This window comes from Pelophylax lessonae, assembly GCF_965119305.1.
Source record: "Pelophylax lessonae genome assembly, chromosome: 3".
Taxonomy (NCBI): Eukaryota; Metazoa; Chordata; class Amphibia; order Anura; family Ranidae; genus Pelophylax; species Pelophylax lessonae.
In genome coordinates this window covers 519,104,656-519,123,244 of record NC_138770.1, presented here as the reverse complement: position 1 = coordinate 519,123,244, position 18,589 = coordinate 519,104,656, and the positions used below count along the sequence as shown (strand labels likewise).

Sequence of the window (18,589 nt, the reverse complement as noted above, 5' to 3'; positions counted from 1 at the left end):
GCCAACTACACCACACAGAATATTAATTGTGTACTACACCCTCTCCTATTCAATCCAATTCACATTTGTATTCCACCCAAGCACGGTGATCCAGTATTCTGCTCACCAAGGGGATGAATTACAAAAAAGGGAGAAAAGGAACAAAATTGTTTTACTGGGCAACATCTGCGATATTTCCTTCTGTCTTATAAAACAGTTCCGAAGTGTATCCTTGATGACGCACTTCTTCAGCACTTCACAATTAATACATTTGAATATGTCTGTGAGCCAGAACTACAAACATTAGTCATGAACAAATCTGTTTGCAAATCAGATGCACTGGAGAAGAATTGTACGGTTTTCCCGACTTTATCAATGAGTTTGTTCAATCTTTGGTTGAACATGCAATACATGCTATAACATTGCGACGGACAAATCTGACACTAAGAGGGTTATTTATTAAAACTGGAGAGTGCAAAGTCTGGTGCAGCTCTGCATAGAAACCAATCAGCTTCCAGGTTTTATTACCAAAGCCTAATTGAAGAAGCTGAAGTTAGAAACTGATTGGCTACCATACACAGCTGCACTAGATTCTGAGTCTGAGTGCACCAGGTTTAGTAAATCTCCCCCCAATGTGACAGTTTTTGGGGACCAGTGACACCAATACAGTGATCAGTGCTAAATAATATGCACTGGTATTGTATAAATGACACTGGCAGGGAAAGGGTTAACATCAGGGGCGATCAAGGGGTTAAGTGCACTCCTAAGGAATGTTTTCAAACTGTGGGGGTAGTGGACTGACTGCAGTAAGAGAGAGATCAGTGTTCCTGATTACTAGGAACACACGATCTCTCCCTTCCTGTCTGACAGAACAGCCATCTGCCTTGTTTACATAGGCAGATGGCTGTTCTGTCAGTCTCCTTGATAATCGCGGAAAGCTGGAGGTGATCACGGCACCGTTCCCGCGGACTGGCTCCCGCTGTGTCTAATCACAGTGGGAGCGCGGCTCCGGCAGCGCGCGCACGGCTCCTAGAGCCTTAAAGCAAAATCACGTATATATATGTGATTTTGCGCTTAAAGGCCACCCTGCCGCAGTATTGTGGGTGGTTCTTAAGTGGTTAAAGCAGGGTTAGGTTATAAAAATATCCCAAGCTTTTTGGCCCAAAATCAAAATGCTATATGTGGCAATAAACTAACACTGCACATCACCCTGAACACACTATCCACACTGTGAAATATGGTGGTGGCAACATCAAGTTGTGTGGGGATGCTCCCATTCAGCTGGGACAGGGAAGCTAGTCAGAGTTGATGGGAAGATTGATGGAACCAAATACAGGACAATCTTTGAAGAAAACCTGTTAGAGTCTGCAAAAGACTTCAGACTGGGGCAGAGGTTTACCTTCCAGCAGGACAACAACCCCAAACATACAGCCAAAGGTACAATGGAATGGCAAGATCATGGGTGTCCAACCTTTTGGCTTCTCTGGGCCACATTGCATGTAGAGAAATTTTCTCGAGCCTCATATAAAATTTATATTATATAGTTAAGGTATATAAGTATTAAAACGCCGCTGCCCCCTTCCCGCGCTGCCGCGCCCCCCCAGCACTAATTTACCACAACTAGAGTATGATCCCTTCCAAGGCAGCCTCTGCCTATAGTTAGTTGGAAGCCGCTGTGGCCGTGCCCCCCCACCCAACTTCCTTCCTCCTCAGCAAAAAATAAATAAAAATTGTCAGGGGGCAGTGGGCCGCATTGCCTGCGGCCCCCGGGCCGCAGGTTGGACATGCCTGGTATAGATCAAAGCATTTCATGTGTTAGAATGGCCCAGTCAAAGTACAGACCTAAATCCAGTTGAGAATCTGTGGCAAGACTTGAAAATTGCTGTTCACAGACGCTCCCCATCCAATCTGACAGAGCTTCAACTATTTTGCAAAAAAGAATGGGCAAAAATGTCACTCTCTAGAAGTGCAAAGCTGGTAGAGACATACCCAAAAAGACTTGCAGCTGTAATTGCAGCGAAAGATGGTTCTACAAAGTATTGACTCAGGGGGGCTGAGTACAAATGCACTCCACACTTTTGAGATATTAAGTTGTAAAAGATTTTGAAAACCATGTATCATTTTCCTTCCACTTCACAATTATGTGCCACTTTGTGTTGGTCTATCAAATAAAATCCTAATAAAAGACATTTACATTTTTGGTTGTAACGTGACAAAATGTGGAAAATTTCAAGGGTGTGAATATTTTTTTCAAGGCACTGTAGATGAGGTAAGTGCTCCCAGAGAGGAAAAAAGGCATAGCTTAGAGCACACTGATCCCACGGCGCTATCAAGACATCCACCATCAAATCCCTTACCCTAGACATGAATCTGTCTAGCTTCTTGTTGAAACAAGATGCTATAAGCTCCACATGGAGCATCTACCTGCCAGTTCTCCACCTCAGGAATATGCACTATAACATGAAGCTCTGCCCAAGACAGAATAAACTCTACTTCCATCTTCATTGCAACACTCCCATGAAGTATTGTCAGACAAATCCCTTGAAACTCCAGGATGCCAATCGGAAATTTGGATTTCTTTACCAATCAACAACCTTGACAAGACACATGATCCAGAACTACACCCCAACCCAGAAGACTGGCGTTCATCACAACCATCCTCCAATGTATATGAAAAATAAACCTTACCCTCCGACAATGCCAAGGGCAGAAACCACCATGACAGAGACATCAATTCAAGCACTCACATGCAGCTCTGTAGAGAAGTTAGATGTCAGGATTCAATTTGATTCTGGTAGAAAGATCTCCAGCATAAGGCCAAAGTGCTTCAAGTGATGTGATCCAATCAAAGATAACTACTCAAAGTTCAGGATCCATCCAAAGTCCTCCAAAGTCCACATCATAATTGACAGATTGTAGTCCAGGGCTGGTGGTTTTACTTCCAAAGCAATAAATTTCCCAGACATCTAATGACTGAAAAGCCTCTTAGATTAAGAAGACCCAGAATTTGTGCAAGGACCTTTTGTGAATGTTCTTATGACTGATGCAAGGCTGAAGGGAAGGAAGGACCACAAACTAACAGTGGTTGTTCCTCACGCAAAGTGAAGAAATTGCTAATGATTAGGAAAGTTGGGAATGTGTAAATATGCATCCTTTATGTCGATGTATACTAATAAGTCTCTGTGATCAAGGGAGACAATAACTGACCAAGCAGATTCATTCTGAAATTTTTAAAGATATACAAAGGCACTGAAGCCTTTAAATCCAAGATGGTGAAAGCCTTTTCTTGGTTCTCAGAACTGTAAACAGGTTTAAATAAACGTTTGAAGTAAACGAAAAACAAAAAAAAAATCCTGTGCGCTGCCACCACACTTAAATCAACCTAATTAGAAGCAGCTGCAAACACTAAATGTGTTCCCACATTCGCCAGAAGCTGAAAAACTAAAATGTGTTGTGCTACTTCTAAAAATAAATATATGCACCAACCAAAACTGGAAATTGAAATCCATTGTAATTATCAATCAACGATTCAGAAATCAAAAAGTTGAGAAATAAATCAATATCAGTAAAGAATATATGTGCTCCACCTAAAACTAAAAAGTGAAAAAACTTCCACAAATTGTTATAACTCAATCTTCCATATACACACAAATGATGATCCAATGATGATTGCAATCAATAAAAAAAACAAATACAGTGGAACCTTGGTTTACGAGTATAATTGGTTCCAGCAGCTTGCTTGTAATCCAAAACACTCGTATATCAAAGCAAGTTTTCCCATAGGAAAGCATTGAAACTCAGATGATTCGTTCCACAAGCATTTAATGTTATAAATAAAAAGATATGCTGTATTATATATAAAGTACATAACTGTACAGTATAAGTATGCCATATCCTCTGTTAGATAACATTATGTGCCCCTGTGTCTGTATTGTATATAACAGCCGATTTATAGTGTATTACAGCGTGTCTGGCTCTGTGTGACTCATCAGCCCTGCTCTGTTGCTCTCCTCCCCCTCCTCCTCAGATGACGTCAGGAGGAGTGATCGGCCCCTCCCGCCGGGGAGAACAGACAGGACGGAGAGCTGAGAGTGACAGAGGGACAGGAATCGTACAAAGTAAGTGCAGGGAAACACTCTAAAACAGTATATAGGCATCTTTATATACAGTAGAAGCACTGGGACACATAATGTTATGTGACAGAGGGGCATTAACAGAGGGGATGGCATGCTTTTAGTGGATAAAACTGCTCGTATATCAAGACAGTGCTCGTAAACCAGGACAGATTTTTAAAAAAAATGTTGCTCGTCTTTCAAAATGCTCGTAAACAAAGGCACTCGTAAACCAAGGTTCCACTGTATATACTTCACCCTAAACTGAGTTTAGAATAAATAATGTATGAAACATACAAAAAAGCAGTCAAGAGCATATAATCTGTGTGGAAGATTTGTTTCACTTTTTAGTTTTGGGTGGATCTAACTTGACCACCAGAGAAATAAACAACATATATACCGCAACTCACTGGACTATATTAAATTATAATTTTTTTAATTTATCAAAATAGAAGTAAACAAATGCAAAATTGTATAATTCAAATGGTACCAAAACCCCAACACACACACCTAAAAACATGCATCCACCTTTCTCTCATAACAAACATATACCGGTACTTTTTTTTATATCCATATGATTTGTATGCATATGCAGAATACCTTGACCATATAAATATGTATGTAAATAATCCCAGGTAAGTTCTTATGCATGTAGACTCCAGTCCACCCATCTAGAAATAATATCACTATCAGATATTAGAGAAGTTTAGATACACAAAGGTATGTGGTGAATGAAGGACAGATTATTGGTTAACTCATACTGGTAAAACCCCCTTATTGAAGATCAGGGGTAATGTGGTCCAGAGGAGGGTAAATGTTCACTGACTATATGAGATCATTTTGGCTTCACAGGCACATAGGTACCTCTTGTATTAAGTCAGGCAGAGTATGTGTGTGAACATAAATGACGCCTCCCTGGCACACCAGTAAATGTTCCACGTTACACATAAAGCATATTCCGTCACCACCTTGGATATACAGTATCTCACAAAAGTGAGTACACCCCTCACATTTTTGTAAATATTTTATTATATATTTTCATGTGACAACACTGAAGAAATGACACTTTTGCTACAATGTAAAGTAGTGAGTGTACAGCTTGTATAACAGTGTGTCCCCTCAAAATAGCTCAAAACACAGCCATTAATGTCCAAACTGCTGGCAACAAAACTGAGTACACCCCTAAGTGAAAATGTCCAATTAGCTATTTTCCCTCTCCAGTGCCATGTGACTCGTTAGTGTTACAAGGTCTCATGGGGGGGAATGGGGAGCAGGTGTGTCAAGTTTGGTGTTCTCACACTCTCATACTGGTCACAGGAATTTCAACATTGCACCTCATGGCAAAGAACTCTCTGAGGATCTGAAAAAAGTATTGTTGCTCTACGTAAAGGTGGCATAGGCTATAAGAAGATTGCCAAGACCTAAAAACTGAGCTGCAGCACGTTGGCCAAGACCATACAGCAGTTTAACAGGACAGGTTACACTCAGAACAGGCCTCGCCATGGTTGACCAAAGGAGTTGAGTGCATATGCACAGCGTCATATCCAGAAGTTGTCTTTGGGAAATAGACGATGGGTGCTGCCAGCATTGCTTCAGAGGTTAAAGGGGTGGGGGGTCAGCCTGTCAGTGCTCAGACCATACACTGCATCAAATTGGTCTGCATGGCTGTCACCCCAGAGGGAAGCCTCTTTTAGAGATGATGCACAAGAAAGCCTGCAAACAGTTTGCTGAAGACAAGCAGACTAAGGACATGGATTACTGGAACCATGTCCTTTGGTCCGATGAGACCAAGATAAACTTATCTGGTTCATATGGTGTCAAGAGTGTGTGGCGGCAACCAGGTGAGTAGTACAAAGACAAGCGAGTCTTGCCTACAGTCAAGCATGGTGGTGGGAGTGTCATGGTCTGGGGCTGCATGAATGCTGCCGCCACTGGGGAGCTACAATTCATTGAGGGAACTATAAATGCCAACATGTATTGTGACATACTAAAGCAGAGCATGATCCCCTCCCTTCAGAGACTGGGCCGCAGGGCAGTATGCCAACATGATAACAACCCCAAACACCTCAAAGATGACCACTGCCTTGCTAAAGAAGCTGAGAATAAAGGTGATAGACTGGCCAAGCATGTCTACAGACCTAAACCCTATTGAGTATCTGTGGGCCATCCTAAAACTGAAGGTGGAGGAGCGCAAGGTCTCTAACATCCACCAGCTCTGTGATGTTGTCATGGAGGAGTGGAAGAGGACTCCAGTGGCAACCTGTGAAGCTCTGGTGAATTCCATGCCCAAGATGGTTAAGGCAGTGCTGGAAAATAATGGTTGCCATGCAAAATATTGACACTTTGGGCCCAATTGGGACATTTTCACTTAGGGGTGTACTCACTTTTGTGGCCAGTGGTTTAGACATTAATGGTTGTGTGTTGAGTTATTTTGAGTGGACAGCAAATTTACACTGTTATACAAGCTGTACACTCACTACTTTACATTGTAGCAAAGTGTCATTTCTTCAGTGTTGTCACATGAAAAGATATAATAACATATTTACAAATATGTGAGGGGTGTACTCACTTTTGTGAGATACTGTAGGTCCTCAATACCTTAAGTGTCCATATATGTCAAAAGACCAAATTGTCATGGAATGTTCAAGATAAAAGTCCATGATTGCCATAGAGGGGAGGCTCCTTGATTACAAATGTCCCAGGCCAGAATAGATCACCAAAGCCAAAAGAGAGAGAGAGAGAGAGAGAGAGAGAGAGAGAGAGAGAGAGAGAGAGAGAGAGGGTAGATGCTGGCTAAGCCTGACTGCTTTCGCTGGTCAGGCTGTAGCAGCCTGTGTCAGGCTTATCCAGCATCTACCCTCTCTCTCTCTTTAGGCTTTGGTGATCCATTCTGGCCTGGGATGTTTATACTCAAAATGGCCCCCCAACTTCTTCCCCCCACTGCCGGGCCACTCTCAAAGTGCAGCGCCACATGCAATCCTCAGTGGTTCAAGTATCAGAGAAAAATAATGCACCCCAATCTGTAATCCAGTTGATAACTTATCCTTCATTATATAATTTTACATCCAAATACTTAGAGAAATGTTTTATGGTATTTTTTTTACTCTAATGTTAAATTCCTAAGTGCCATATTCTTTTTCTTGACTTAACCACTTGCCGACCAGTCACTGGGACTGTACTGCGGCAAAGTGGCATGATTCTGTCCAGCGACGTAGACCTACGTCGCTGGACTCCTCCCCTTGTGGGCGTTGCTCGCGCGTCGCCAGAGGCTCGCTCCCGCTGTTTTCAGTCACAGCGGGAGTCGGGCCAGGGGAGGAGCAGCTGCGATCGCCGCTGCTCTTCCCCGATCGTCGGGGAATCGAGTTTGGAGATCCGCCCGCTTGTGTAAACAAAGCGGGCGGATCTCCTAAGTGACAAACAGTGACAGATTGCAGGGTTCAGCATAGCTGAACATGCGATCTGTCCCTGTGTCACTCAGTCATCTCCCCCCACACACGTTAGTAAGCACCAGGCATACATTAACCCCTCCCTCTCCAATAAAATTAACCCCTTCCCTGCCAGTGTCATTTTTACAGTAACAGTGCATATTTATAGCACTGATTACTGTAGAAATGTCACTGGTACCCCCAAAAGTGTCAAAAATGTCAGTCAAGGGTCCGATCTGTCTGCCGCAATGTCGCAGTCCCGCAAAAAAAATTGCAGATCACCGCCATTACTCGTTAAAAAAAAAAACACCAAAAATGACAGAAATCTTTCCCTTAGTTAGTAAACGCAATAACTTTTGCGCAAACCAATCAAAATTCGCTTATTGTGATTTTTTTTACCAAACATAGGTAGCAGAAAACAAATTGGCCAAAAATTTTAAAAAATTTTGATTTTTACATTTTTTTGGGGGGAATTTCATATAAAAAAATGTGAAAAATATTGTTATTTTTTCAAAATTACGCTCTTTTTTTGTTTATCGCGCAAAAAGTAAAAATCGCACAGGTGATAAAATGCCACCAAAAGAAAGCTCTGTTTGTGGGGAAAAAAAGGACATAAATTTAGTTTGGGTACAGCGTCGCACAACTGCGCAATTGTCAGTTAAAGTCGCACAGTGCCGAATCGCAAAAAGTGGCCTGGACGTAAGACAGCAAAATCCTCCGGTGGTAAATTGGTTAAAAAGGCCCTCAGTAAACATAACACAGCCTATAGACATAACATTGCCTCCTAAAGGTTTAGTCCTCCCAGTTCAGTCTACTGTTTTATATGAGTTTGACATGCCTGAATTAATGTTATTTTTAAGCCGGTCATACGTGGATTGAAATTGGACTGGTTCAGCAGGGACTTGGCGAATTCTGGACCTGGCCACTGTGGTTGCAGAAACGTCGATTTAGATTAGGTAGGAGATTGAAAAACTCCACCCTCAGCTTTTCTATCTATAGCAGATATTATTTGAACTTTGCCTTTAAGGAGTTCAACTTATGTAACTATGTAAAACTTTAGCTATCAAACATTTATGTCAACATTGAGAGATTTTTTTAGTGAAATCATACACGCACAAAAAAAATATAAAACTTTACCTTTCATTTCCTGTTTTTCCATTTCTTTAAGGGATTGAACAAAGGCGGCCTGGCTCTCTGTAAGCATCCAACTTTTATATAATACCGCAGCTTGTATAATGTACTTGTGTGCCTGCAGAAATACGAGGAATCAAAGATAACTCAAACTTTTAAGTTATTTTATTTGAGAAAGAAATCATTGCACATTTGTGAGATTTTAAAAAGATATCTATATATTACCAAAAGTAAAAAGTAATGGGACGCCTGTCTTTACAAGCACATGAACTTTAATGGCATCCCAGTCAGTCTGTAGGGTTCAGTATTAAGTTGGCCCACCCTTTGCAGCTATAACAGCTTCAACTCTTCTGAGAAGGCTGTCCACAAGGTTTAGTGTGGAGTGTGTCTATGGGAATGTTGGACCATTCTTCCAAAAGCGCATTTAGTTACATAGTTACATAGCAGTTAAGGTTGAATAAAGACAACAGTCCATCCAGTTCAACCTGTACAGGTGTGTGTGTGTGTCAGTGGTGTGAACATTTCCCATAACCCTGAATGTTGTGACCTGTGAGATGCACGTCCAAGAGTCTTTTAAAAGTAGCCATACTCCCCGCAGCTACCACCAATTGTGGAAGAGAGTTGCACATTCTCACTGCCCTTACAGTGAAGAACCCCTTACACGGCTTAAGGTAAACCCGTCTCTCCTCTAATCTCATTGTGCGGCCATCTGTCCTCTTGCACTCCTTGAGACTAGTTTTTTTTGCTATGCTGAGATCACCATTGAGGTATTTGTAAATCGTTATTATTTCCCCTCTCAGGCGTCGCCTCTCCAAGGAGAATAAATTAAGCGCTTGTAATCGCTGCTCATAATTAGGGTGCTTCAATCCCCTAATTAGTTTAGTTTCACTTCTTTGGACTCTCTCCAGATCCAGCACATCCTTTCTGAGGATTGGTGGCCAGAACTGGACAGAATACTCCAGATGTGAGCAGACCAGGGTTTTATAAAGTAGCAGGATTATAGCTTTATCTCTGGAATATATCCCCTTCCTTATGCATGCTAATATTCTGCCGGCTTTGGCAGCTGCAGTTTGACATTGCATGCTATTGCTTAGTCCATCTTCTACTAGAACCCCCAAATCCTTCTCCATCCTGGGTTTGCCCAGAGGTTCCCCCCTAGAGCATAATTTGCGTTTATGTTTTTTGCCCCCAAGAGCAATGCCTTACATTTCTCCACATTAAACCTCATTTGCCATGCAGTTGCCCACTCTGTTATTTCGTTCAGGTCATTTTGTAAGATTTGTGAGGTCAGGCGCTGATGTTGGAGGAGAAGGTCTGGCTCTAATTCATCCCAAAGGTGTTCTATCAGGTTGAGGTCAGAACTCTGTGCAGGCCAGTCAAATTCCTCCATCCCAAACTCGCTCACCCATGTCTTTATGGACCTCGCTTTATGCACTGGTCCAAATAATTTGGTGGAGGGGGGATTATTGTGTGAGGTGGTTTTTCAGGGGTTGGTCTTGGTCCCTTTGTTCCAGTGAACAACAACAGTTCCAGTGAACAGAAATGCGCTCCTGGAAGAATGGTCAAACATTCCCATAGACACACTCCTAAACCTTACGGACAGCCTTCCAAGAAGAGTTGAAGCTGCTATATTTGGGCCACCTCAATATTGAAACCTATGGGCTAGGATTGGGATGCCATTAAAGTTCACGTGCATGTAAAGGCAGGCGCCCCACCAATACTTTTGGTAATATAGTGTATATATATATATATATATATATATATACAGTATATGTAGCACCCTCCTAGACAGCTGCTAGGGAAAGGCATTTGTTTGCTCTTCTGCTTATCAGGGAGCAGGATTTCTAGTTTTGCCTGTTACATGTGTCCAGGTGTGATTCACTTGGTCTGAGGGAGTGTCCCCACTGTATCCAATAGGGGAGCCTGTTGGACAGTGGAGGAAACCCAGCCAGTGACACACAGGCTTTTGTGGCTGTCCCAGTAGGAAGGGCACAACTGCAGTGCATCCTGGGATTGGTCATAGAAGCCAGGGGCACATGTGACAGGGCAACTTTGGGCGGGAAGCCAGGTCCCAGGAGGAGGGTGACGGCTGTCTCTTCTCCTGTCAGTGTGGAAAGTGGTCACAGGCAGTCGGCCTAGTGGACCAAAAGTGGGGTGCTGAGCCAGGAGGTCCAAGATACCGATTGTGGAGCAGTGGCAGAGCGACCTGAGGAAAAACAGTGTCCGTGAGTACCAGGGAGCTTGCCCGGGGTGTGCCCAGGAAGGGGACCACTCCAGGGAGAGTCAGTGGACAGGGGCTAGCCCACACAGTGAGTAAGAAAGGTGGTACCAAGTTAGACCCTGAAGAGAAACCTAAAGTACAGTCCATCTTTTAAATCTTCACCTCAGTGGCACAGTGATTAGCGGCCTTGCCGCACAGACCGCATGCTAGACGTCCTCAAGTTTGTGCATAGTTACTAAGTTGGAGTATCCTACTCATCCCTTCTCCCATCCCAGTTCCAAATAAAATACAAAAAGCAACTCCTCTGGACTGTTTATTGACTGAGCCAAGTGTTAAAGTACTAAGATTTCACAGACTGTTGCTATGGGTAACCTATAGGAATCCATTATCAGCAGCTCCCAAGGGGGCAGTCCTACATATATATATATATATATATATATATATATATATATATATATATATATATATATATATATATATATATATATATATATATATATGTGTGTGTGTGTGTAAACCTGAAGGTTGTTGATTTATCCTGGCTATTCATTCTACTAGGACAATCCTCTTAGTACATAAAGTTTCAGAATCGACATTCTGTACATATAAGCCAGTATTACATTGCAACACCTTTGATGTTCTATTTTTCTTCAACAAGTGTATACTATTTTATAGGAAATCTGACAGAAATATTTAGGTTACAATTGCTTACTTGGCTGTCATGCATGTATTCAATATATTCACTGGTATTGACTACACTTGACTTCACTTGTTTCATTGTTGTTCTAAATCTATAGGTTGACTATTGAAGCCAAAATCTGCCAGGAAATTAGCATTTTTAAAATAAGGTAAGTTATGCCATGTCACATTACATATTTTTCTTAGTACGGGTTTCCTTTAAAGAAAATCTGTTGCAAAATAAAAGGTCTGTTGAAAAAAAAAAAAAGGCAGTTTATAAAATAATTGTTATAATACCTATTAGCCCTTATTACTTATTACTGATGACTGCATTCCTGTGACACCTGGCTGCTAAATCACTGCATGGGAAAACTAGCAACATGGAAGCCAGCAGGGCAGCCACAGTCTGCAGCAGAGGACCATCCAAAAACACATGAAATTGTTAGATGCCAAAGATAACAGTGGTTGGTGTAGCTATACAAGAGAGTAAGACTGGTGTCACTTGTGGTAGGACTGCTAAGTTTAATTACTCTGGTTTTACAGACTGCTTAAAAAAGCATAGCAACAGGGTAACTTTAAGTCCATTACAGAGCTGACTACAAAGTATTTGAAACAATTACAGCCTACAGACAAAGCATAATGTACCCTATAATTAATTCTCCATACCACACAGAATAGTTTTAGCTTTCACAGTTGACTGCAATCTAAACTATGTAAACCCATACATTGCTTGCCCCTTTATGCAGTAATTGACTGTGCTGGGTCCCAATCACTTTAATGCTTTAGATGTGGCTATTCAAGTAAAACGGTTAACACTTGATTGCTCTTCTAGTATAATTGGACCCAGTCTTATATTTTTATAATCTTTATAATCTGTCCAATTGGATGATGTTGTTAAACTATCAGGCATAACTTCCATTGCACTGTGCATTAATTCACATTTAATAAGATCATGGTCATTACAGAAAAGAAAGGCTTATACCCAATAACTGAAATCTGAAAGCTGATTCATATTATGTCAATCCATTTCAAGGTTTCTATTCAGTATTAGAAGCCATTACCATAACAGCCCAGTTTCTTTAACAAAGTAATTGCAATCAATAATAGGCATAAAAATTATTTCATAGTGTTTCATTACCAAAAGAAAAAAGTTCACACATAATGTTGAGAGGTCATTTAAAAAGTTTTTAGGTTGCAAAGATAATGCAATAACTGAGTCAAAGTTTTACTTGATAACAGCTTAGTTTTACCATTACTCTCTTTATTTAGCTTGGTTTTGACAGTGTCAAAGCATTATATATGGAATTATATAATAAATGTAAAAAAACTCTCGCACTGTCACTATATGTGAGAATGGATAAATAAATCCGATACATAATAAATATAAGGTTGCTGCTAACACTCAAATGCTAATGCTTACATACTACTGTATGTAAATACAGTAGTAGATATTAGTGTTGCGCTACCCTTAAAGAACTGATTGGGTAAAGTACCTATAATCTATAAAGTGCAAATTCTATGAAAGTTTTAAGAGCTCTGTCAAAGTGTTTAAAAAATGCAATATATTGCAGCACATCCTAACACAATTCATCAACATATTTATATAAAGTGCAATAGTGTAGAACATCCATAAAATGCACTGTGCAACAGTGCAAGACTGCAATGAATATTCTATGTTCAAAACAATCAATCAATACCATCAAATAAAAGGAAGTCCTTAATAAACATTCAGGTATGTCCCTTCACACCTGTGAAGTGCAACGTGCAAAAATGCAATCTTCAATGAACAAACTATAAAAATCCATCGATGAAGAATTTGTGAGCAAATCTATAATGAGCATTTAAGTTACAGTGGGGGAGATTTACTAAACCTGGTGCACTCAGAATCTGGTGCAGCTGTGTATGGTAGCCAATCAGTTTCTTACTTCACCTTCTTCAATTAGGCTTTGGCAATAAAACCTGGAAGCTGATTGGTTTCTATGCAGAGGTGCACCAGACTTTGCACTCTTCAGTTTTAATGAATAACCCCCACTGTTACATAGTTAGTCAGGTTGAAAAAAGTCCATCTGGCTCAACCAATAAAAAATAAAAAACAGTAAAGAAAACCCAACCATACAATCCCATGTACACAATCCTATACCCGCAGTTGATCCAGAGGAGTCTATCCCTTCACCAGTGTAGGTAGCTGGCACCACTGTGCTCTCTAACTTCTCACCTCAATTAAACTTGAAATCAGCATATATAGTATTAGTACATCCTTGGAATAGCCATAATCTTTTTCCACCACTAGATGTCCTCAGCGCGTTTGTTTCCAATACTATGTCAGTCGTATCACTGGCTGATGTTCTCAGAGACCCTTGGGATCACTTGTCACCATATGTTAGCAGATAGGGGTGTAAAAGGATACTCTCATAGTGTAGTATAATCAAACCATTTATTAAATCAATGCAGAAAACACTCACAACTGTAGTTAAAAACGTCTGGCGATAGCTCACAGGCTTCCTGCCTGTAGCAGTACAAACGTCACCTGCGGTAAACTCCGTCTATGCCCTACGTGTTACGTCAGGATCACGTGACTTCTTCAGGGGATTTCATCAGTTGTGAGTGTTTGCTGCACTGATTTAATAAATGGTTTGAATATACTACACTATGAGAGTATCCTTTTACACCCCTATCTACTAACATATGGTGACAAGTGATCCGAACGACCTCTGAGAACATCAGCCAGCGATAGGGCTGACATAGTATTGGCAACAAGAGCGCTGAGGACATCTAGTGGTGAAAAAAGATTATGGCTAATCCAAGGAAGTACTAATACTATTAATTGAGATGAGAAGTTAGAGAGCACAGTGGTGCCAGCTACCTACACTGGTGAAGGGATACATAGTATGTTCTATGAAAATTGCATATTTGCACTCTGCACTTCCTAGATATGAAGGGACACACCTGGATGTTTATTAAACTCCCTGGCGGTATGATTATGTCTGGAAGTTTATACCAAAAGCGGTACAATTATTTGCATGGAAATTTGGTGTTATGTATTATAGGCCTACAATTCTTAGTAATTACTGACTTAAACCTGACCAAAACAAGACTCTAGTAGACATCCCAGATATGATAAATTTTGAAACACAAAATCATGAATTATAATCTCATAAATAATGTCATTTTATTCAATAATGCAGTAAATAAGGAAATTTGTCAAAGAAAGAAAATTCAATACACATGCTGCGTGTGATAAATCTTGAAACAAGGAACTACACAAAGTCCGACGTCACAATCAGGACAATGGAACCTGGTTTCCTTTCGGACTTTCTTTCCATTTCTATCGCGTTTTGAGCAGCAAACAACACACATCCTGGTCGGTGCTGCCTTTTTTGCAGTTGGCGGGATATAGTCTGCAAAGTGACGGCCGGTCAGACGCTCTGGGTTGGCCACGTCAACAGCGCGACGTCCAGGTCTATTTACAACTCCTGATGGTGTCTGGTGCTTTACAAAAATCTGCTCAGCCACCTTCCAGACAAACTCGGAATGAGCAAGAGGCTTGTCACTGTTGGCTTTGTGCAGGATGTAAGCGTTTTTAGCATAGAGGGATAGAAGGTCATGGCCTGATCGGCTCTGTCGACACCTCCCATTGTTTTGTTATAGTCAATCACGACCTGTGGTTTCAGCACATCTTTCCCACATTTTGTGTGGACCATGGCAGTGGAGGTAGTGTGCACAGTGCTCATGAGACACACATCCTTCTTGTCTCGCCATCTCATTGCCATCATCTTACCCTTCTGCCAGGCAACCATTTCTCCGGTTTTTAGTTTTTTTTTGGCAAACAAAGATGGCATGTCTCGTCGGTTAGGCCCAACGGTACCATATGCGTCAGTTCTATTTTGTAGCAAAACATCATATAGTTCCGGGGACGTATAGAAGTTGTCCGTGGTTACACAATATCCCTGGTTCAGCAATGGCTCCAGAAGTGTAAGGACGGATGATGTGGCCATCCCATAGCCGCTGTACCTGGGGTTGAATTTAGTGCCTTTGCCGGTGTAAATTACCGAATTCCATATGTACCCTGTGGATGACTCGCAGAGCATATATGATTTGATGCCAAACCGCGCTCTTTCGGATGCGATGTACTGAATCCAGCTTAGGCGACCCTTGTAGGCCATCAAACTCTCATCCACGCTGACGTCCCTTTCTGGCACGTAGGTCCGCTGGAAATTGGCCACAATAATTTTCCATACCTCCCAGATTTTTTTCAGTTTGGGCGCAGGATGCGTGGCCTCATCAAACTCCTCATTGTTCGTGAAGTGGAAATACTTCATAATCAGGGAGAAGCGATACTCGGACATCACGGTGCCAAAGAACAGAGTGGCCAGTAACCTGTTGGTGGTCCAGTACCATTTCTGGAACGGTTTCCCCACCAACCCCTGAAGAAAGAGGAGTCCCATAAACAGCCACATGTCCTCTTTCGTCACCGGTTCCCACTTTCTGCTTCGGGAAAGCATGGCATGCAGCGTAGCGGATTGCTGCTCTTGGTAGCGATTCGTCTCCGTGACAATTTCAATTACCTCCTCAGTGAGGAATAATTGCAGGTATGCCAGAGGATTGTCACGCAATCTTGGGGGCGCTACCTGGTCCGCATCGCAATCAATAGCGCACCAAGTGCGCACATCGCTCAGGTCAGGTGCAGGGTCATCGCCGTTGTCACTTGCCAGATCCGTGTCAGTGTCAGACGACAAATCACCGCATGACTCGCTATCGCTCACTTCCGCGAGCACCTCAGGGTCGCTGTCGCTTTTATTTTAGTTTCACTTTTCAAAACTCCCGCCCAGTTCCGCTCCCGTGCGCCGCCTCTGCTCGCAGGAAATGGAACCAGGAAGTCAGACGCCGGTCACCCGGCGATCGGAGCGAAGGACATCGCTGGATCGCCGGGACAAGGTAAGTGCATTGACTCTGGGAGCTAATGGGGCTCCGCTGGCACTCTGCAATACTACCCTGAGCGTGACTCGGGGTTACCGCTCCTGATAGAAAAAATCAACCCCGAGTCATGCTCGGGATCACCGCCAGGGAGGTTAAGGACTTACTCACTTTTGTTTGATGTTATTGATTGATTGTTTTGCACATAGAATATTTGTTGCAGTCTTGAACTTTTGCACGATGCATTTTATGGATGTTCTACACTATTGCACTTTATATAAATATGTTGATGAATTATGTTAGGATGTGCTGCAATATATTTATTGAGTATGTATTTCTACAACTTATTTTTTAAACACTTTGACAGAGCACTTAATACTTTATAGATTATAGGTACTTTATCCAATCGATTATTTAAGGGTAATGCACACTAATATCTACTATTTATATATGGAATTATAACTTAATATATTTTTTTAAAAGGTATCCATACTTTGCCATAGGTATAACTGGGGCTGTATGGTCAAATATTCCATCTCTTATTAGAACAGGGACAAAAAAGTTACCCTTTTCCTCCAGGCTGGGGTTTGGATATGAGGCTAGCAACCCCTTCTTGTAAAAATCATTAGTATTTTATTGAATTTATGCACATTGACAATTTACTATGTTTTTTCCGCTGCAAAAAGTGCGTGTCTACAAAGTACAGTATTTATACAGGAAATAAAAATGATTTTCTCTGCAATATCAACTTACTTTCTGCAGTTAAAAAAATGTTTTTGTTAAGTTTCAGATAGAGAGTAGTCTTAAGAAATATGCCGGGCTTCTATTCATTTCTGGGGCTCCCAAATCTTTTTCCTTGCCCTCCACTGCTGTGATTATTACTACTATGGTTTAATTAATTCAGGATGAAGTGGTCAAAATCAACAGAGTAAACAGCGCCATCAATTCTCACCGGCTGTGGGGTGGGTGTTTTCCCTTCATTGCTTTCATTCTCTTCTGTATGTTGTGTTGCAGCTGTACTGCCAGGTCTTGATGAAGGCTTGCTGTTTCTCTGGCTTCCACCTGAGCCATTCCTCCCTTTCTTTGTTCCATTTGACAAAACCTGGCTTTTGCTTGCTGTTATAAGAGATATTAGTTTATAAAAATGTCAGTATGTGGGGAGAAGTTGGCAGTTTGAGCAATCAACATCACTCCCATGTCTAAAAGTGCTGGACTCTGGAGCACAGACATTCTTTACACAGGATATCAAGGACATTGTATGTATGTAAAGGGTTCTATAGGAATTAATTTACGTCTGAGGTCTTCTATAGCAGTCACGAATTCCTAAGCAAGCTGCTTAGTAAGATTTAAAGTGGTTGTAAATGCATTCTTTGCATTAAGGTAAGAAAACTTTACAATAGCAGCAATCCCACACCCACCTCCCTTAAACACTTACCTGAGTCCTGTATGAATCCAGCGCTGTACCTGGCTTCAGTTTTCCTCTCCCCTCTTCCTTCTCTCACAAGCCTCACTGCCAGTCAAATCATTTGAGGAAGGAAAGGGGGGGGGGGTGATCTGGGCTGTGTGTGTGTCTACAGATGCACACAGCCTGGCTCAGGAGTGAGCCAACACTTCTGCACCATAGCAAGAGGTTTGCTATGGGGCAGACACAGAAGAGGAGAAGCATGGAGCACTGGTGGGGGACTCCAGAAGAGGGGGTTTGGGGCCGCTCTGTGCAATAGCACAGAGCAGAATAGTATAACATGTTTATTTTAAGAAAAAAAAAAGGCCTTTACAATCACTTTAAATTTGATTATGACTAAACTTTTAGGGCACTTACACCCTGATCAATTTTTGATCAGCTTTTCTGTTAATAAAATCAGAAGAAAAATGCATCCTTTTAAATCCTTTGGAACTCTTCACAGCGGTCAGTTGCGTTTAAGTTACATTTTTAGTTGCTTTCACAATGCTCATTTGCAAAAATGCAGAAACATCCGCTTTTTTAACTGAAAAACTGATCACTGTGAAAAGGCCCCTAATCAGGCATTTATGTTATTTTTAGTTTATTTGATGGCTGCATTATACAGTATTTGTTTGAAGGTTATATAAATCTAAATACTAAGCTCCTCTGATATGTTCATTTTTGCTTG

General features: G+C 41.5%; 1 protein-coding gene across 1 annotated transcript in view; it reads right to left on the bottom strand.

The window, feature by feature from the left end:
* Positions 1-18,589, bottom strand: part of ADGB (androglobin) — a 488,973-nt gene that overhangs the window by 99,454 nt on the left and 370,930 nt on the right. The window contains exons 26-27 of the mRNA XM_082252536.1: positions 17,413-17,576; positions 8,654-8,765 (exon numbers count right to left, since the gene is read on the bottom strand). Coding sequence (XP_082108662.1) covers positions 8,654-8,765; positions 17,413-17,576 — 276 coding nt within the window. The remainder of the gene's footprint in view (positions 1-8,653; positions 8,766-17,412; positions 17,577-18,589) is intronic.